Raw genomic sequence first — 21,291 nt, 5'->3', positions numbered from 1 at the left:
GAAAAATGTCTGGCTGTGTATGTTCTTTGGCTGACGTTTTTGGGCCATAGTATCCTTATTTTTCCTCCAAAATGCGGGAAAGGGAGGAAAAGGGTGGGGCAGGAAAGTCTCCTTCTTTCTCTTACTGTATTTTTCCATGCTTTTCATGCTCTGACTTTGTTTCTGTCTGTGTGGATGCAAAAACCGCTCCCAAATAAGGCCTAGAACAAAATGTGCTCATTTCATTCCAGTGTGATGTTCATTTTTTGGGTCAGTTAGGTCCTTGATCAGCATTTTGGCCTCCTGATTCTGCATAAATGCAGGATTGATCTCGGAACAGTTTCTGCTACACTCTATTGTGTTGTGTCTCTCAAACCGCAGGGGTTCATTCATGTGAAATGAACTGTTATGACACTTATTAGGGTGTATTTTGTGGCTCTCTGGAATGATTATTTTGATTTGTTAAATGTTTAGATTCTCTGATAAACTGTATACTTCACCATTAATGGCATCTTTTTTGCTACAGTTTTTGTAATGGACTATCTTTCATAGCTAATATACAATTTATTTATTAATTTAAGGTAATATACAGTTTAAGCTAATGTATACAATTCCACTTATTCATGTAAACTAATATATACAATTGAATTGTTTATTTGTTAAATAGTTATATAATAAGTGACATACAGCCAGTCATTATTGTCATCAAATATAACATATCCCCTCAAATTTTTTTTCTTATTTAACCATTTCTTATGATAAAATCTCTACCTCTCTTGCTTTTTGTAGTGATGGCAGCTATCCGTAAGAAGCTGGTGATTGTGGGAGATGGAGCCTGTGGGAAAACCTGCTTGCTGATTGTGTTCAGTAAAGATCAGTTCCCCGAGGTCTACGTGCCCACAGTGTTCGAAAACTACATCGCTGACATAGAGGTGGACGGAAAACAGGTCAGTTATCCTGAAATAGTCTTGTACAAAGTCATTCTTCCTCGTTTTGTGAATATAAGCGCTGAGAATGTGTATGTTTGCTTGAGAGAGGGAAATAGGGTGTTACTGCAGCCTGTCATATTTTTAACCCCAATTTCAAAATCTTGAACAGACATGCTTGGATATAATATTATGAGAGAAGGCAAGTGTAGTCTGCAGTTTTTCTTTAAATAGCCTCAGGTTTATAAATAGGTTTTTATATTTATGGCAAATGACATCGACATTCAGGCCACTCAAAGTTCAGTTCATACCTTCAGCTGACAAACAATACTGAAGTATCTGCATCTCTCTCTCTCAGGTGGAGTTGGCTCTATGGGATACAGCTGGTCAGGAAGACTATGATCGGTTGAGGCCATTGTCGTATCCAGACACAGATGTTATTCTGATGTGCTTCTCTATAGATAGTCCAGATAGTTTAGGTACTTAACTACACGCATACACATCATTCAAAAGTTTGGAGTCAGTAAGAAATTTATTTTTACGTTTTTGTTTTTGTTTTGTTTTTTGGAACAAAATTAACACTTTTATTCAAGAAGGAGGCATTATATTTATTTTAATGTTCTAAATTTAATTTCAAAATGCTGTTCTTTTGAACTTTGTTCATTTAAGAATTCTGGTAAAAAAAAAAAAAAAGTGTCCTTGCTCAACATTTTTATGGAAAGGGTTTTATATATATATATATATATATATATATATAAACAAATAAACATTGGTAATAAAAATTAATGTTTCTTGGAACACCAAAAGCTATAGTTAAGATATCTTAAATGTATACTAAAGTAGAGAACAGTTATTTTAAGTTATAATAATAATATTTTAATTGTAAAATAGATTGAATTGTAAATACATTTTAATTGTAAAATAACAAGTTTTACAATTTAACAGTTAAAATGTTAAATTATTCAATTTTAATAAAACTCCAAACTCCAGAACTTTGGAAATGTAAATTACATTTAAATTAATATTGAGGCAGTAATTAAAGTCTTAAAGATTACATTAAGGCAACATTTAAAATAACTTATTAAATGTTGTAAATACAGTAAATTATTATTCATAATTGTATTTACTGTATTAAATAATTTCTAAAAAATATCAAACAGTGATGTCAGGTTTCATTCACTTTTTTTTTTTCTGGCCTCTTTCAGAGAATATTCCAGAGAAATGGACGCCAGAGGTAAAACATTTCTGCCCCAACGTTCCCATCATACTTGTGGGCAATAAAAAGGACCTGCGGAATGATGAACACACGCGCAGGGAGCTGATCAAGATGAAACAGGTATGGCAGATGTGTGTGTGAGTGTGTGTGCGTGCGTGCTAAACAGGTGTTGCCATAGTAACTTCAAGTAGAGACACAGCAGAGGCCTTTTGTTGGCCTTTGCCTTAACAAACAGGACACTTCCTGTCTGTGACAGCCACAAAAGAAAATGGAAATGCAGCCGTTTCCTGTGGGGATAAAGCTGCCCTCAGGGATAGCTTCATACTGAAGGGTGTTTGTAAGAGTAAGCCAGAAGCAGAAGTGAAACTTCCACACTAGTCAGAATAATACTTTTAGATATACTTGTTCATGCGATTCAAGTAATTTGCTAATGTGAAACGTCTTACACAATTATGACCCATCATATTCTCTCAAATTGCTCATCTACTTTTGTGTTGAAAGGAACTGTCGTGTCTATAGATGTTCAAGCACACATTTAAGAGAGCTACCAAACAGTGTCGTTAGTGTCTAGGAATGGTCATTGAGCTCAACGCTTGATTTTATCTCTACAGGAATGTGGCGGATTGTAAGTCATGTGACATTCCGCACACTACAGTAGTGCAGTATAAAATTGTTATTGTAGAACATTTTTACTGTTTTATGTGCTGCTATTTAAAATGGTATAACATGCCTGCAGTGTCAGTTGTCCAGTCAGCATCTAGTCTGCTAATATAGCATATCAAACACAGTAAGTAGGTCCCTGGTTTGTTCTGAATGAGGTTAATGTTTTTATTGTAGTCGTTGATTGTTTCATTGTAACCTAGTTTTGCTTTGAGTCGGTATACAAGTAGAGACAAGTTCAACTTTAATGTTCAAAAGTTTGAAGTCGCCAAAGACTTTTTTTGAAGGAAGTCTCTTATGTTCACCAAGGCTACATTTAATCAATCCAATCAATAAATAAAATAACTATTTTTAGCAGTCTTCGGTGTAACATGATTCATAATCATTTCAATAATCACTTCAAAAAAGCTGATTTGGTGCTCAAGAAATATTATTATTAATGTTGAAAACTGTTGTGCTGCATAATATTTTTATGGAAAAAGAGATCATTTTTTTTTTTCCCCCAGGATTTTTTGATGAATAGTTCAAAATTAACAATTTATTTGAAATAGAAATCTTTTGTAACATTTTATGTCTTTACTGTCACTTTGATGGATAAATGAAACAAACTAGTTAAAGTATTTTTTGAAGGAATACTGCCTGTCATCATAAATGTGTATGTTCCAGGAACCTGTAAAACCTGAGGAGGGCCGTGACATGGCTAACAGGATCAGTGCGTTTGGATATTTAGAGTGTTCGGCTAAAACTAAAGAGGGAGTGCGAGAGGTGTTTGAGATGGCCACCAGGGCGGCGCTGCAGGTCCGCAAGCGCAAGAAGAGAAGCGGCTGCCTGCTGTTATGAGCCACACACTGCAACATACACACACACACACACACACACACACGCATACACCCCGCAAACTGACCCCAGGAAACGCCTGCCATACCCACCATGCGCCACATTTCTCACAATCCAGTGTGGATGACAGAAAAATATTTATAAGGGAACCAAAGTGTGTGTCGGTACCCAATACCTCTCCATCCTGCCATCTTTCTTTTCTTTTCCTTTCACCAGCATACCTTCCTTCCTTCTCTGGGAGAAAGACTAACTGATTAATTTTGTATTTGTACATACATCTTCTGTCTTTTTCAGTTCTGGTTTACAGTTATTCTATGCCTCTGTATATGATGCTCAATGATTTACATAAAAAAAGCTCAAATACATTTATCATTCATTTAACCTGCCAGCCTGTACTCTGTGTGTCTGTTTTTGTTTTTTTGTTTTGAAGGCTGATCTTGGAACAGCCAAACTTGTTTAAATTTGTCCGTTGACTTTAGTCAGGATGGACGCCATATTTATTTCACATGAAGTACAAGTACAGTTTGATCACTGGGGTTGACTGGCATAAACATTTGTGTTGATTGTTTAGATTGTCTAGCCTGGTCTGTTCAGCATAATGTTTGTGTGAGAAATAGATGGAAAGATGTTTTGGATTCGCTTGTGGAACAGTGTTACAATATCAGAAGCGTCGTACACTCAAGGAGAATTCATCGACTCCAGATGATGTTTGCTAAGAAGAAATAGTATCGAGTGTCTATCCTTCCATTTTTCTGTGAGTTCAAGTTTATCTCTAGATCCTTCTCGCATGGAAATTGTCTAAACATTTTTCATCTTCTCAGAATGGTAGTCGGTTTAACTGACTTTATTGAACAAGTGTCACCAGTGAAGGTTTTGGTATAAATAAAGGTGCAGTCACATTTACTGTTGTTCAGTGATTTTATTTATTTTTTTCCTGTTGGCAAAATCCAATCATTTCACTACAAATTCGCATCTGGAATTTTGATTGTGCGAAAAGATTTCCCCACACAGATTTTGCAATAGTTTCAGGTTGACTGTTCCAATTCGAACAAAACTAGAAAGCTGCTTGGTATGAAAGTAACGTTTGTGTGAGCGGTGATTCATGCATTGCTACACTATTAATAATAGACTGGTCTTTTTTTCCCTGTGAAATTTCAATGTTGATAATGTGACTGCACCTTTAAGAGCAAAGCATTAACTCATAGAATCATAGTAAAACATTGGCCTGAGAACAAAATTTCTAGGTTAATTATGGGTAGAGGTGACTGAGAGAAAAGAGGTATTTTTCTGTCCTTGGAAGGAAAAAAAAACCCAGTAGGACTGTCCCTATAATTAGTGGTGTTTATTTAACTAAGAAAATATCCCTTTTGACTCGATAGATACAACAAGATCAGGTGTGCTGATGTTGAGGGCTCTATAAGTCCTAGGCTCAATAAAATGCTATAGAAAAAAAAATCACCCAGAGGTGAAGATAGGATTGTAAGTGCGTAGGGCATTTTGTGTCTAACAGTACATTATAAGGAAAATGGCTCAAACAGCACTAGGACCCATAGTAACTCAGCTGGGTATAGCTGCAGTACTCCCATTAGCCACAAGGGAAAGACATAAACTGGAAAACTACACACTAGACTAGGGGAGAGGTTTTCTTTTGACATTAAATCTAATGGAAATCATTTGATGCGTCAGTGGTTTAATAATGAAAGATTTAATGTTGGAATAAAGGCAGTTTACTATCAAAAATCAGTGGTTTATGAATCAGTCCATGTGCTCATATTTAAGGTAAATTATTTTCTGTTATTTGATCAAATAATTAAAATTCAGTTACATGCAAGCTTTACAATTACACTTCTAGATTCAAGCCAGGTTCACACAGTACAAAGTCTTGACTACAATGTTTATCATGCAGTCTGACTTAAAATCTTTGATGTCGCACAGTGTGCCATGGCTTTTTTTTTTTTTTTTTTTTAAACCAAGATCCCTTTAGGATCATTTCTTACAGTCTGACAAGCAACACATGTAAAGGACCATACAAATCATACAGTGTGTGCCCGGCTTTAAAATCGAAAGATCCAGCATTTCCATACTAGGCTTGACGGGCTTGAGTTGAAGGGCCTTCTCTGTTAGTAATCGTGTCTCCACTCAGGATTCACATATTGTTGGACTACACTCTCCTCAGTTTCCACTAGGGGGTGAAAAAACACAACAGTGAGTTTTTCCACATCATGCCTTCCTGAAACTATTATTATTCATTTACTATTATTACTTATTTTATTAATAGTATCATTTATATTACTGTATATTATGTACTATTACCATTTTTCAAGTCGGCTGGTAACTGTACTTTTCAAATTGAGCATAAGCTAATTATTCATTGAACAATATAAATATGATTAAAGAATTATCTTTTAACTGTGACTGAATGCAGCCAATAAAAGTCTTAAAAATCCTAAAAAAAAACTTCCTTTATGAAAATGGGAGACTTTATAAAGTATTACAGTCAGATGTTTATGTTTGCTGACAACCAGTTTTGAAAAAAAACCCCATCCTGCTTGCAATGCGGATGTAGACAACATATCATTTGCAAAACTGCTTATGCTTGAAATCTGACACGATTGTTTTTGGCAGAACATCAACAGACACGCATGACTAACTTCATGTATTTCCCTTTCCTAAATGAGTAAGTATTTTGCAAGTATTTTGAAGGCATTAAACTAAAATCAGTTTAATTTTTCATTCCATTTCTGAAATCTACAGAAACCAATGAAGTTGTGGTATGATAAACAGGTTTATGGTTGAAGTCAAACAATGTGATGTGACTTACAGATATTAGGTGTATGAATAAAACCTGTCTCACCGCTCTCATCCTGGATGTTAAGAGCAAACAGACGCTTTTCAACCTCCTCTAGTCCCTCTACATTGGTAAAGGAAATCCCGGTGTAACCGCCCTCCTCAAAGCAGAAGTCAATAAACCTATAAACACACACAAGAGATGCACATCATTTAGAAGAAAAGCTTTCTTTGCATTTCATCCATGTGTAAGTAGAAAGTGAACAGCATATACCGGCCCCAGCTTTCATCAGTCCGCAGAATGGTGGGGTTTCCCACCATGATGAACAAAGCTTTTGCTCTTGTCACCGCCACATTGAATCTCTGAAGAAAAGAGGCATGAACTAGGACAAGTTCAAGACTAAAGTGTGTTTACTGTTCAAAAGTTTGGGTTTGCCAAGTCACTTATGTAAAAACAGGAATATTATGAAATATTTGTACCATTTAATATGTTAAACTGTTTCCTATCGAATATATTTTGAAATGTAATTTAGTCCTGTGATGCAAAGCTGAATTTTCATCAGTCATTACTCCAGTCTTCAAGGTCACATGATCCTTTAGAAATCATCCTAATATGCTGATTTGCTGCTTAAGAAATTTTTCTCATTATTATCAATGTAGAAAACTGTTTTGCTGATTAATTTTGTAGAAAAAGTGATAGTTTTCTCTGATTTTTTTGATGTATAGAAGTTAAAAGAACATAATTTATATGAAACAGAAAATGTGTCTTTATTGTCAATTTTGATTAATTTAAATTGTTTAAACAATACCTTCTCATTCTTAAGAAACCCAATATTAAATGTTTCATCCAAAACTATATGCTCTTTGCTGCTGCGAACAGCCGACACCAGGATCACTTTCCTCTCTTGGCCTTGAAACTCCTCCACGGAACCAACCTACATAATCCACCAAACACACAAAGGAAGACAGCTATTATATTATTTTCACCTACTATTTTAAGATAAAAAGCATTACCAGTGTGCTTAGAACGCTTAAACCCCAACTAACTTTGAGCTCTTCAATGCACATGTGCTTTTCGAGGTCTTTGTCTGATTTGATGGCCCTTCTGATCTTCTCAACCTACAAAATCAAACCCCACAAAAAGTAAAGTGATGATACAGACAGTCAGAGATTTGATAGAAGTGTCATGACTATTTTATCTGCTATTATGGGCTGTCCAAGAGCAGTTTCCACCTGCTTCCTGTAGGGGGCAATGATGCCAATATCTCTGGGGGAGATTCTAGAGATTCCCCTCTTGGCCTGTGTCAGGAGCAGCTTCTTCAGGTAGTCGACAATGATTTCGATTTCAAAGATGTTAAAAAAGGAGGGGCTGTTCGACTCCCTCTCATCCTTCCCAGGCACTCCATGGAAAATCACGGGAAATCCCTGCGAAAAAAACAAACAAAAAAAAGCACATTAATAGGCAAATCTCCTGGAAACAAAACAGCTGTAACCACAGAGACAGAGACTAAACAGCCGTTTAATAGGTCTCATACTCTTTTGGGAAGGTGCTCCCAGGTGCAGTACTGGTTGGAGCTGATCTCATTTGCACATGCCACCAACTCCCCATCATAAAACAATTCATTAGGAACTTTCAGAATGGATGGATGAGACCTGGAGAGAGACAATTAAAAAGCAGATGTATGCTACACCGTCTATGAAATTTTATAATAAATCCTAGGTATGCATCAGTGTTAAAATTCTGATAAGATGATAACTATTATCATGTTATGGCTGATAACCAATAAACGGATGATATTAAAAATGTAACACTATTTGTATTATTCTACATTATACTATTCAACACTATAAATAAACACTAAAAGCTAAAATCAGCATTTTAAATGCTACAAGTGAATTTGGGCATCACAACATTATAATGTGTACAGTTTGAAAAATGTATATTCACTTTGAGATCTGCAAAAGATTGCTTTTACCAGTGTTTAAATTATACTTTGTTTTTTTTTTAGGATGGTCAATAACTAATATGGTACCGATATATCATGCATCCCTAACTGATATCCTGTGAGGCATCATGGAAGAATTGTATTTTAGATTTTAGACCCAGGGGTCCACTGTGAGAAGCAAAAATAAAAACAAAGTTTGACTGGTGTAATTCAGAAGTACCTGTAGTTCAGAAGAAGTTTGGTGACGTAGCGTTTGTCAAACTCCATGTCATCTTTCTTATAAAGATCATTCTGTGTCATCAGCCTCTCCAGCAAAGAGACATCTACAGAAAAGACACAATTCCAGATTGCATTGCAGTAAAACACATTCATACACACCATTTTGCTTTTGAAAATGTCTCCATTTTTATTAGACAACAGTCACGTGTCAGCAATAGTTAAAGCTATTATAAACGGTAAACAATAACAATAAATGGTAAACAATAACAATACTTTTTTAAGGAACATATTTTTTTAAAACAAAAATAATTATCAGCCTAAAAGGTAGAATGAGTGAGTGTGTGTCTGTACGTGCTTCTCACCAAGCCCATGATTAATGGCAAGAGGAGATCTCAGGATTGGCCCCAGCTGCTTGGGATCGCCAGCCAAAACAAGCTGTCCAGTCTCAGCATTCAGCAGACCTACATGCACACAATGAGACAATACAATAATACTGTCTATGGATCTCACTACTATCAGACTTAGGACTTGTACTACAGTACAGCACATATGAGACAAACACACCTGCCACACAGATGATGGTCTCTGACTCAATAGCATGTCCTGCCTCATCCACAAAGATGTGAGAAAAATGATCCACAGGAAAACCACCAGTGACAAGCCTGCACGCACACAGTATTTAATGACTGCTATAAATCACGTGTTATGTGTCTGGTAGAGAGAGACAGCGAAAGAGAGTTCACTGTGTTTAGATAAGATAATGCCCTTCACCTGCCAGCGGTGACCAGAGTGCTGACCAGGATCTTGTAGCACATTAGATCCTCTTTACATGGGAAAACAATCATCTCTCCCTCCAGATTACTGATATTCTAAACACACACACACACACCCACACCCAACATGAACAATCAAAATAAAACTATAAACATACTTACATAAAGTAACACCATTGGGCATTTGTCACTTACTTAAAGAGATAGTTCACACAAAAATGAAAATTACTCCATGATTTACTCACATTCAAGCCATCCTAGGTTTATATGACTTTCTTCTTTCGGACAAATACAATTGGAATTATATTAAAAAATGTCCAGGCTCTTTCTTTTATAATGGCAGTGAATGGGGGTTGAGATTTCAAAGCCCAAAAAAGTACATCCATCCATCATAAAAAAAGTACCCCACATGGCTCTGAGGGGTTAATAAAGGCCTTCTGAAGTGAAGGGAAGAAAAATATCCATATTTAAAACCATAATCTCTAGCTTACGCTAACTGTTGTATGCATGTAGAATGTAGAAGTAAGCTCCAGTGAGAAGTGATGAACGTGGACGAGAGCAATACAGAGGATAGAGTAAAACAAAACACCAGTCACAAATTAGAAGTACAAAATGACATTTTGTAAAGAAAAATGTCAGAGGAATTCGATATAAGCCAAGAGGAGACTGGTTTTCCTTTGCTGTAAACAAAACTTGCGAGACTAGCATATTCTTGTATTTGTCTGAAAGAAGAAAGTCATACAGTGCCGTGAAAAGATTTTTTCCCCCTTTCTGTTTTGTAATTTTTTGCATATTTGTCACACTTAAAAGATTCAGATCATCAAACAAATTTTAATATTGCACAAAGATAATGCAAGTAAATACAAAATGCAGTTTTTAAAAGATGATATAATTTATTAAAGGAAAAAAGCTGTCCAAACCTGCCTGGCCCTACGTGAAAAATGAATTGCCTCCTCCTGTTAAATAATGAAAGAACAGTGATTAACCACGTTATTTTAGAAAGCCGAGTTAAATTTCACTAGCCAAACCCAAGCCTAATTACTGCCAGACCTGTTGAATCAAGAAATCCCTTAAATAGAACCTGTCTGACAAAGCGAAACATACTTAAAGAGCAACACATCATGCCGCAATCTAAAGAAATTCAATAACAGATGAGAAACAAAATAGTTGACATGTATTAGTCTGGAAAGGGTTATAAAGCCATTTCTAAGGCTTTGGGACTCTAGCGAACCATGGTCAAAGCCAACAAATGAAGAAAACTTGGAACAGTGGTAAACCGTCCCAGGAGTGGCCGGCATACTAAAATTACTCCAAGATCCTAATGACGACTCATCCAGGAGATCATAAAAGAACCCAGAACAGCAATTAAAGAACTGCAGGCCTCACTTGCCTCAATTAAGGTCAGTGTTCATGATTCAACAATAAGAAAGAGACTGGCCAAAAATGGCATCCATGGGGAGTTCCAAGGCAAAAGCCACTACTGACCAAAAAGAACAAGAACTTTGCAGCTTCAGGACCTGCACGACTTGCCATAATTGATGGAACCATGAATTCTGTACTTTATCAGAAAATCCTGAAGGAGAATGTCCGGCTGTCAGTTTGTGACCTCAAGCGCACTTGGGTTCGGCAGCAGGACAATGATCCCAAACACACCAGCAAGTCCACCTCTGAATGCCTCAAGTAAAACAAAATTATGGTTTTGGAGTGGCCAAGTCCGGACTTAAATCTGACTGAGATGGCTGTGCAATTAATCGTATGCGATTCTCATGCGCATCTCGTCAGTAAAGCCGGCTCCTTGATTGGGGGGTAAATCTCCATCACCTGTTTTCAAATGGAGCGGCAGTTAATACACAAAGTCGTAGTTCACTGACAAGCTAGGCAATATCCCGTTCATTATCGCAGATGAATCGCATTCGATTATGAACGCGATATCGCGTAGCTTGTCAGTGAACTACGGCTCTATTAACTGCCGCTCCATTTGAAAACAGGTGATGGAGATTTACCGCCAATCACGGAACAGGTTTTACTGACGAGATGCGCATGAGAATCGATTAATTGCACAGCCCTGTGTGGCATGACCTTAAACAGTCCATTCGTGCTCAAAAACCCTCCAATGTGGCTACATTAAAACAATTCTGCAAAGAAGAGTGGGACAAAATTCCTCCACAGAGATGTGAAAGACTCATTGCCAGTTATCACAAACGCTTGACTGCAGTTGTTGCTGCAAAGGGTGGCACAAGCAGTAATTAGATTTATTATTAGTAATTAGTTTTTCACATAGTGCCAGGGAGGTTTGGACAGCTTTTTTCCCTTACTAAATGAAATCATGATTTCAAAACTGCATTTTGTATTTACTCTAGTTATCTTTGTGTAATATTAAAATTTGTTTGATGATCTGAATCTTTTAAGTGTGACAAACATGCGAAAAATAAGAAAAACAGGAAGGGGGCAAAAGACTTTTCACGGCACTGTATATACCTAGGATGGCTTGAGGGTGATTTTCATTTTTGGGTGAACTATCCCTTTAACCCTGAAAGCCTGACATATAAAGTATGTAATGTAAGATGACATTTAAATGCTTAAATGTGGATGTCAGTGTGAAGCATTTTTTTCTTCTTTCTTTTATTTACTGTTAAACAGGCACTAACCTTTAGAACTGTAGGGATAGCTTTTGGATCGCGTGAGCTAGCATAAAGTCTGTATATTTTCCGTCCATCAACATGTTGACTATTGATCAACTTTTCACATAGTTGATCAGCTGCACTGTTAGATGGAGCACAAGCTAGGATGTAGGCACCAGGTATATTCTTCTCCACCTGCGAGATGTTGAGAAACAGAGAAACAAACAGAAAGAATGACTGAATGCAACAGGTATTCCACTGAATGGTGAAATCTTTCATACAGGCAAGCATAATACAATACAATGCAACGAGCTGAAATTTTAATGAAGACGAGGTGACGCTGTGTTTACTCTGCTGTGTGCCATAACCGGTTTTACCTGTTTGATGGCCTCCACTATTGTGACGGTTTTACCAGTGCCAGGAGGTCCAAACACCAAGTACGGTGCTGGCTTGGATGTACCAGCCACAATGTGACATACTGCACCGTACTGTTCAGGGTTCCTCTGAAGCTGCTGATCAAAGAGCCTAGAGACACACACTGCTCAAATACTCATAATGTTTCATTCTGAAGTTTTAATAACATATTAATAGGGGACTTACTGACCTCAGTGCAGGTGGAGATGCAGGGTTCAAGCTCCTTGAGCCTATGGGGAACAGCACATCTCTGAGCTCGTGCTGGACCGCCATGTGTACTGCTCTGTGTTGCAGTCTTAACGGGAGACGATTCACTGTGAACTCCACACGGAATTTCATCTTATCTACATATACATGCTCAAGGAACCTTAACAAACACCAAAAACATGTTAGATCAGACATCTGTTAATGATTTTTTTGACTGATTGCACCACATGCATTTTTTTAGAACATACTCATTCTTCATACCCTCGAGAGAAGCCCAGTTTGACCCGATCCAGTTCCACTTTGTGGACGTAACCCTTGTATTTGGTCACAGTTGAGAAATCGACCTCCTCACTCTTTGTGAGAAGCAGGTGATCTCCCCTCAGGACTGATGGCCTATTCTCCGAAACACCAGGGAGCTTTAATCCAAGAAATGCACAATCAGACCCCAAAACCTTATATTATCCTATGCAAATTAAAGTTTCAAGATGTGTTTTAACAAAAGGCATTTCCACTCACGTTTAAGACCATTAGTCTCTTGTCATAGTCTTTGAGTAAGGTGACTTTATCTTTGTTGTATCTCTTGATATCCACATGCATCTGACACTCCTCCAGATACAGCAGTAAATCAAAACGTTGTGCATAATTATGGAAGCCTAACGGACTCTGCAGTAATAACCTAGAAACCATCAAACACATCAAAGGAAACATTCATTATTTCTCTTATCATTCAGAATTGAGTCGGGAACAATCATAATTCTAAATTACATATAACAGTCGTCACATGCAGAGATGCAAAAGTATGAAATATGCACACAAAGGGGGATGCAAAAATCATATATATTTTTTGAAACATCCTACAAAACCTGAGGTGGCCAAAGTTCATGTTCTGGTATATGTTCATGTTCTATCACAGCTCAAAACAAACCAGCATGGCACAAGCAATGCCAAGGTCATGGGTTAAATTCCCTGTGAATGCATGAACTGCTAAAACATTTCTCTTGAAGTCTCATTGAATATGTAAATGTAAATTCGTACCCACCAACAAATGGGTAGCTACATCCTCATAACATCTGACCCTAAAATTGATCTCAGACCAGTTCCAAATGGCATAATTAGATATATGAAGAACTAACAAACTAAAATACTAGCATATTAGAATAATTTCTGATAATCATTTCAGCTTCACAGAAATAAATTAAACTCTAGTTATTTTATTTTGATAGTTATTTTAAATTGTAATAAGATTTCACTTAAAAGGACACTAACTGAAGTTCCCGAAACTTTCCCCTGAGGATCCGGGAAGAACAGTCATCTTTCAGGAGCTTGGCTAGTTCAAGGATGTCAAGAGGAGGAGAGTATTGCCCCAGTGGCAGAACATTTTCAAGAAAGTTCTGAACATAACTAAAGAACAGAGAAATAAACGGAGATACAAACATAAATAAATCCATAAATGAAGCTACAATATCTATTTACATTTACATAAATTTAAGGAGGTCACAATATGCAATTTTTTATTTTATTCATTTTATTATTAATTTATTTTAATTATAAATTTGTTCATTTTTAATTAAAACTGCAGTCCGTAACTTTTACCTCTTTGTCGCCCTCTATGTTTCTTGCGGAATTATCTTTCGTGCGCGGGGTTGTGATCCGTGTTCCGGCACGGCTCCAGCGCGGATGAATCTAATGTTTTAAGGTGAATGTGTAGCTGTGTATCGCACCGGTGTGGATATAACAATATTACTGTACTTCGCAATCACAGATTCTAGCCTACGTCTTGGAATATATGACCCAAATCAGAATTTTCACTGTATATTTCCATCCGAACATGTAAGTAACAAGTCTGCCACGTTTGTTCTGCCCAACTGAGGAAAAAAGCATTACAAAATATCGCGCTACCAATGGTGATTAAATCTAAAGATCAGTTAGCTCATATCACATCTAACTGTGCAAAGTATTATCATTTTTATATTTTATTCTCAAATTATTAACCTTAACAACATCAGCATTGTGTGACTATGAGTATAGTATTAGCGTGTAGATTTCAATTATTGTACAGTCTAATATCTAATTGTCATACCATTCAAATTTCATATTAAGAAATTATTTTAATCCAAAAAGCAAATTAATCTTCCTTCAAACTGGTTCTATTTAAAATACAAAAACTTTTGTAATCACACATTGGCTATCTGTAATCAGAAGCACATTTAAAACTGGAATATGATTTAATTTCATTCACATGTGTTTCATAAACACATAATCCTTTCTGGATTACAATCTGCCATCAAAATGATAAATTTAATTATTCGAGCTGCTGTGAACGATCTGCTACCTGCAGGATTCTCACGTGCGATAGCCTACTAGCCGGGAAAACTTCTTCATGTTTACAGGCATGACATAATGACGCAGTGCCATGCTCGAATTTCCTGCAAAAGCCTACCCATACCACTCAAATGAGAAAACATTACTATGAGCTACACGTTGTGAATCGGGCTAAAGTAAGGCGATAGTTTTGAACACTGGCTGGTTATGTAATTTCTCAAATATTGATTTTTTTTAACCAAAAATAGTTATGGACTGCAGCTTTAATAAAACATATTAAAATAATTTGTATAACTATTATTTCTTAATATTTCAAATTTTATTAAATAAAAAAATCTCTCACCCCTCAGGTGGACAGCCCTCGTCCACTTTACAATTTTCGGGTTTAGAGATGTTGAGTCTCAGAGGTTTGTATGGTTCTGTAGGACCCAGTAAGGCTGCAAGCTTAGTCCTGTACTCCACTTCAATGAAGCGCACAATGTGGAAGGGACGGGAGGTGGGCTGGGTGTTCTGCTTAAACTCAAATGCTAGAGTAGCAGAATAAACTCCAACGTGACTGGATTTGAATCTCACAGTCACCTCATACTTCTCACCTATTTGAAAAACAAATGAGTTTACCTTCATTTCCAATTGACCACAGTAAATGTGTCAAACCAGAATATATGCAGATATAACCTGCAAACAACATGGTACAATTTAATAACTTACGTGGCTCCAGACGGAGTGGATTGTTGCGTGTGACTCTTCTGCTGTCTTCCAGAGTGAAATACTGCAGCCAGTTAAGAGCAGTGTAGTATGTGAAATACATGGGATCCTGACCCGTGTTCTTCACAAACAGCTTCAGCTCATAAACTTCTGCCTGATCCACACTGATCTGAATGTTTCCACTTTCCATATACAGCTCGGAGGACACCTGCACCCCATACTTATCAGCTACAAAAAAGGACCTGGGAAAGAGAAGAGCAGCTGCAATACATGTATTTGTGATGTTATTATATACGTAAATAAGCATTTGTGAAAGTCAATTGCAGTACTTACAATACAAGAGTACTGCAGATAATAATAAGATAAATACTAAATAATGTTTGTATAGCCTATGTGTTTCAATTCATCCAGTCACTGTCTTGTTAAAAAAAAAAAAATCAAGCATACTGGCTCACCTGTCTGTAGTGTTCAGTCGCTGTAGGATGTCTTTCGCCAATCTTCTTCTTCCTCTGACTCCATCGTCTGGCCCTGGAACACTAGTAGCTGAAAATGAGCTAACATTACCCGGAGCGGGAGTAGTTTGGTTTTGCTGTCTTCGACAAGGTCTAAACCACTGATCGTGCAGCCTCACTCGGACCTGGATGTAACATTTTCATAAGTGCAGCGTGTTGAAAATGCATCACATACTTTAAGATCTCAACCCTCTTAAAACATTAAACGAATACACAACTGTTAACTAATAAAATAAAAAATGCCATTAAAAAGCCTAATATAGACTTTTCAGCTATTTTATGAACAAAAATACTAAAACAAATAAGTTCAATAAATGTTGAAATAATTCTGAGTCACTAAACAAAACTCGGTAACATTTTTTAGTTTAACAATTTACTTTATTTGTCAGTATATTCATTTACATCAATAATCGCGGCAAAAAAACTAAACAAAACTGGTCTATATGCAACATAGTAACCTAATTCACATGAGAGGAGGCAATGCCTCCATCGCGATATGATTGGATATGAAAATAAGCAAGGATTTTGATTATTCAGACGTTTTGCTGGACATTGTAGTTGGCGGAGCCGTAGCTCTGGTCAAACGCTTCAGGGCGCGCAGACGGGGGAAGCGAGCTGGCACGCTTGTGAAGCTTCGTTAGCGTGGATTTAGAACGGCGTTGCCTAGCATTCATCTAGCGAATCTCCGCTCTCTACCCAACAAAACGGACAAACTTCTTCTCCTCTCCCGGGCAAACAAGGATGTTTCAAACTCTGCTGCTCTGTGTTTCACGGAAACCTGGCTGAATGGCGACATACCACACAGTGTGCTACATCTGGCTAACTTCCAGCTGATGAGAGCAGAACGCGACGCAGAATCAATGGGGAAATCGCGCGGCGGCAGGACGTGCTTTTACATCAATGAGAGGTGGTGTACAGATGTAACTGTGTTAAAGAAGATGTGCTGCTCTGATCTAGAAACGCTCTTCATTAACTGCAAGCCGAGATTTGTTCGTTCATTCTAGTGAGTGTCTACACTCCACCGCAAGCGAACGCGAGATCAGCTTTACAGAAACTCACTGATATGATCACAGACACAGAACAACAACACCCAGACTTTGTTTTAATCATTCTCGTGGACTTCAATAAAGCAAATCTCTCCCACGAACGGCCAAAATACAGACAGCACATCACATGTCCCACCAGAGAGAGTAATATATTGGATCACTGTTACACAGCGATAAAGGACGCATATCACTCTGTCCCACGAGCAGCTTTAGGACTCTCTGATCACTGTTTGGTTCATCTCATACCGACCTACAGGCAGAAACTTAAATCTGCAAAACCTGTATTAAGAACTGTTAAAAGAATGAAACAGAGCGGGATTTACAAGCCTGTTTCTCTCTCACTGATTGGACTGTTTTTGAAGCTGCTGCCACCGATCTGGATGAGCTCACAGAGACTGTAACATCTTATATCAGTTTCTGTGAGGATATGTGCATTCCTACCAAGACTCATCTAACTTACAACAACGACAAACCATGGTTCACTGCAAAACTCAGACAGCTCTGTCAGGCCAAAGAAGATGCTTACAGAAAGGGGGATAAAGTCTTGAATAGACAGGCCAAATACACACTGGAAAAGGAGATCAGAGTGGCAAAGAGGAATTATTCTGACAAGCTAAGGAACAAATTGTCTTCCAGTGATTCTGCTTCAGTGTGGAAAGGTATGAAAGATATAATCAGTTACAAGACACCATCCACCAGCACTTTGGAGAATCAACAACTGGCAGACGACCTGAATGAGTTCTACTGCAGGTTTGAAAAAACACCCCACACCCGCCCTGAACACCTTTCCACACAACAAATTACTGGACTTAATGACTACAGACCTGTGGCTCTAACATCTGTGGCCATGAAATCATTTGAAAGACTGATTTTGGCTTATCTGAAGGCCTCCACTGGACCCTTACTGGACCCCCTGCAGTTTGCCTACAGAGCAAACAGGTCTGTGGATGATGCAGTCAACATGGGACTGCACTTCATCCTGCAGCATCTGGACAGACCAGGGACTTATGTGAGGATCCTGTTCGTAGACTTCAGCTCCTCTTTTAACACCATCATCCCGGACACCCTTCAGAATAAACTTACACAGCTCTCCGTCCCCACCTTCGTCTGTCAGTGGATCACCAGCTTCCTGACAGACAGACAGCAGCTAGTGAGGCTGGGAAAATTCTCATCCAGCACCTGCACCATCAGCACTGCTCCACCAGTAATCAGTGACTTATCAACCATGTGTTCCATCTGTCCATGACATCAGATGAATGCATTTTCTTTAAAAAAGCTTTAATTCTTAAAAAAAATACATTTAAATTCTTAAATTCTTTAAAAAAAAAAATTCTTAAATTCTTAAAAAAAAAAAATATATATATATATATATATATATATATATATATATATATACTGTATATATACAGTGCCCTCCATAAGTATTGGAACAGTAAAGACAAAATTGCTCTGTTGGCTGTGGAGTCAAGACATTTGCAAATATGATTAAAAGATGAATATGAGACAAAACTACAGAATGTCACATTTTATTATTAGCCGTTTCAACACAAACATGTTTTACCAAATAAAAAGAACAGCACTTTTAGAGTTCATCCCACTCATTGATGTGAGCATAAGTATTGGGACAGTTGAACATAAGGCAGATATAAAAGACTAAAAGCTATTATTTAGTTGCAGATCCCTTACACACAATCACAGAAGTGAGTCTGTGACCCGTAGACATCACCAGACTCTTGGTCTCATCCTTTGAAATACTTTTCCCAGCCTTTAATGCAGCCAATTCCAATTGTTGCTTGTTTTGGGGAGTTTCTGCCTTTACTCTCCTCTCCAGCTGGTGAAATACATGTTCAATCGGATTTAAATCTGGAGATTGACTTGGGGAATCTAAGACTTTCCATTTCTTTGCCCTTATAAATTCCTTGACTGAACTAGCAGGGTGTTTTGGGTCATTGTCCTGATGCAACATGAAGCACTTCCCAATGAATCTGGTGTCATTTTTCTTGAATATTGGTAGGCAAGATGGTTTTGTACCCTTCCAAATTTTTCTGCTACTGTCATCATACATTAAGTCATCGGTAAAGTTGAGAGGGCCTGTTCCAGAGAGAGCCATGCATGCCCATGCCACGACACCACCGCCACCATGCTTTACAGATGAGGCTGTATGCTTGAGATCATTGCAGTTCCCTTTTTTTCTCCCTTTTGCTTTCCCATCACTTAGATAAAGGTTCATCTTTGTCTCATCGGTCCATAAACACAGTTCCAAAACTCTTCTGGCTCACCTTTGTGCTTTTTTGCAAACTCTAATCTTGCCTTTCTATTTTTGGTGCTGGTCAGAGGTTTGCATCTTGCTGTGTAGCATCTGTAATTCTGTGTCAAAGTCTCCTGAGGACAGTAAATTGTCAGAGCATCACCCCAGCTTTCTGGAAGTTGTTGGTGATTTTACAGACACGTCTTTTATTCAGTTTCACGTCAGGATTCATTTTCACAGCTTTTATGATTTGTCTGTCATCAACTACTGTTGTTTTCTCAGCCGATCAGGTCATTGTTGGTTGCTGGTGTCGCTGGTGGTTTCCAAACTCTTGATTTCTCCATGCCCTTTGTTTTTGCTAGCGCTCTAACTGATTTACTCTTTTCTTTTAGTATTCAAATTGCTTGCTTTTCTCACAAAGTCAGCTCCCTCGCAAGATTCAGAATGCAGAAGTAATGGATATAACTGATACAACAGGACACAGCTGATCACTTAGAAAGGCCTGTGAGGCAACTGTTCCAATACTTATGCTCACATCAGATAGAGGGATGAAACACTAAAAGTGCTGAACATCTTAGCTGGTAAAATATCTATATGTTGAATCCCCCAATAATAAAATGTGACATTCTGTAGTTTTGTCTCATATTCATCTTTTAATCATATTTGTAAATGTTTTGACTCCACAGCCAACAGAGCAAGTTTGTCTTTATGGTTCCAATACTTTTGGAGGGCACTGTATATGTATATAACTGCCTCCACATTTTAAAACACCACCGCATGCCACTGGTGCTATTATAGGCAGTACAATTTAACGCTCAAAAAATGAACCAACCTTGTTTGGACTTGGCTGAGAAAACAGGGAATGTCTTTGTTTGTTTTTTCTGGATTAAATATGCTCTTTATTTTGGTTTCAGCCATAAAATGACTGGTTTCTTGAAATATTGTAATTGTAAATTCTTGAAAAGATGTAATTATTCATTGTTATCATTGTGTAATGTAGAAGAATGCAGATGTGCAAGAAAAAATGATCTCTGCTTCTATTATTTCCATACAGTGTATGCCATTTATGCCGTAAAAAAATGTAAATGTTAATGTTAAGTATGTTAAAGATACTTAATTTTTCAAACATACATGTTTACCTTCCTCAGTATTGTTGCACTGTAAGAATTAATCAACAGAAGTTTGTATAGTGCATTGTGTTGCACACTTTTTGCACACAGCAGACTTTCAAGAAAAAAGTGATAGAAAAAGTAATGGGGGCCTGTGCCCCAGTAGAGCTTTAGGTCTAGCAACGCCCCTTGTCCAGCTAATAAGAGTATTCACGTGATACATCAAAGGTGAATAATTTATGGCTAACTGGTAGCCACTAGTAAATAATACGATCTCTTACATTGGTGTTAAAGTACACATGTCTTCCTGATCTGGAAACACGGGCTTTGCTCCCCTTTCTCAAAGCAAAGATGACTCTAGAGAAGTTTGGATCTTTGACACCACCGTCCCTGTGAATGCAAGTGTGCAATTGATCATGCACTTGTTAATTTAACTGAATTAAAATGAATACAGACGTTCACTGATGCGCATTGATATCGTTTTACCTATCTCGAAACTCTTCGTTGTAGATGTCGCAGAGTGTGTTTCTGTCAGTAATGGATCTCCTGTTGGTTTCCTCTAGCATCTCAATGAAGTCCAGTCCAATTGCGCGCACAGCGGCTATAGAGAGATAATTATTCCTGTTTCTTCTGTTCATACTGTTTGATACTTGGAGCTCTTAGGTCAGTTACTAGAAGCAAAATGAACGATTTACGACTACACCCTCTCATATGTAGCGGGCGCAACTGTTTCTACGGAACAGCAGACAAAACGAAACTTAAGC

The 21,291-nt window shown here is 37.6% G+C and overlaps 2 protein-coding genes across 5 annotated transcripts in view; one reads left to right on the top strand and one right to left on the bottom strand.

Moving 5' to 3' along the window:
• The window catches only part of LOC306849425 (rho-related GTP-binding protein RhoA-D-like), a 21,264-nt gene extending 15,910 nt beyond the window's left edge, over positions 1–5,354 (top strand). For 2 of the 4 annotated variants that reach the window (XM_079384428.1, XM_079384430.1), the window contains 4 exons: positions 769–926; positions 1,264–1,384; positions 2,111–2,241; positions 3,448–5,353. In XM_079384428.1, the coding sequence (XP_079240554.1) occupies positions 769–926; positions 1,264–1,384; positions 2,111–2,241; positions 3,448–3,621 (584 nt within the window). In that variant the 3' untranslated portion in view covers positions 3,622–5,353. Of the gene's footprint in view, positions 1–768; positions 927–1,263; positions 1,385–2,110; positions 2,242–3,447 lie in introns of all 4 variants that reach the window. The other 2 variants (XM_079384429.1, XM_079384431.1) reach the window with 2 other exon arrangements.
• LOC306849424 (putative helicase mov-10-B.2) lies at positions 5,295–21,291 on the bottom strand. The gene is made up of 22 exons (XM_079384427.1): positions 21,014–21,291; positions 20,809–20,917; positions 16,068–16,249; positions 15,616–15,854; positions 15,251–15,500; positions 13,852–13,986; positions 13,102–13,261; positions 12,847–13,001; positions 12,569–12,745; positions 12,342–12,489; positions 11,992–12,159; positions 9,342–9,439; positions 9,135–9,232; positions 8,933–9,031; positions 8,572–8,674; positions 7,941–8,058; positions 7,639–7,830; positions 7,453–7,524; positions 7,215–7,340; positions 6,680–6,768; positions 6,473–6,588; positions 5,295–5,800 (listed from the first exon to the last, which is right to left on the bottom strand). Exons 1-22 carry the CDS (start codon positions 21,163–21,165, stop codon positions 5,739–5,741), a joined length of 3,048 nt encoding a protein of 1,015 aa, XP_079240553.1. The 5' UTR covers positions 21,166–21,291; the 3' UTR covers positions 5,295–5,738.

This window comes from Barbus barbus (assembly GCF_936440315.1).
Source record: "Barbus barbus genome assembly, chromosome: 29".
Taxonomy (NCBI): domain Eukaryota; kingdom Metazoa; phylum Chordata; class Actinopteri; order Cypriniformes; family Cyprinidae; genus Barbus; species Barbus barbus.
The sequence above is the reverse complement of the archived record's forward strand: the minus strand, read 5'-3'. Positions and strand labels throughout refer to the sequence as shown.

Coding starts and splice junctions, on each gene's coding strand:
- LOC306849424 (XM_079384427.1), bottom strand. CDS start 21,165: ATGAACAGAAGAAACAGGAATAATTATCTCTCTATAGCCGCTGTGCGC. Junction 7,341..7,452: donor TGTGCATTGAAGAGCTCAAA/GTTAGTTGGGGT, acceptor TGGATTATGTAG/GTTGGTTCCGTGGAGGAGTT. Junction 5,801..6,472: donor TAACATCCAGGATGAGAGCG/GTGAGACAGGTT, acceptor TTCACCCCCTAG/TGGAAACTGAGGAGAGTGTA.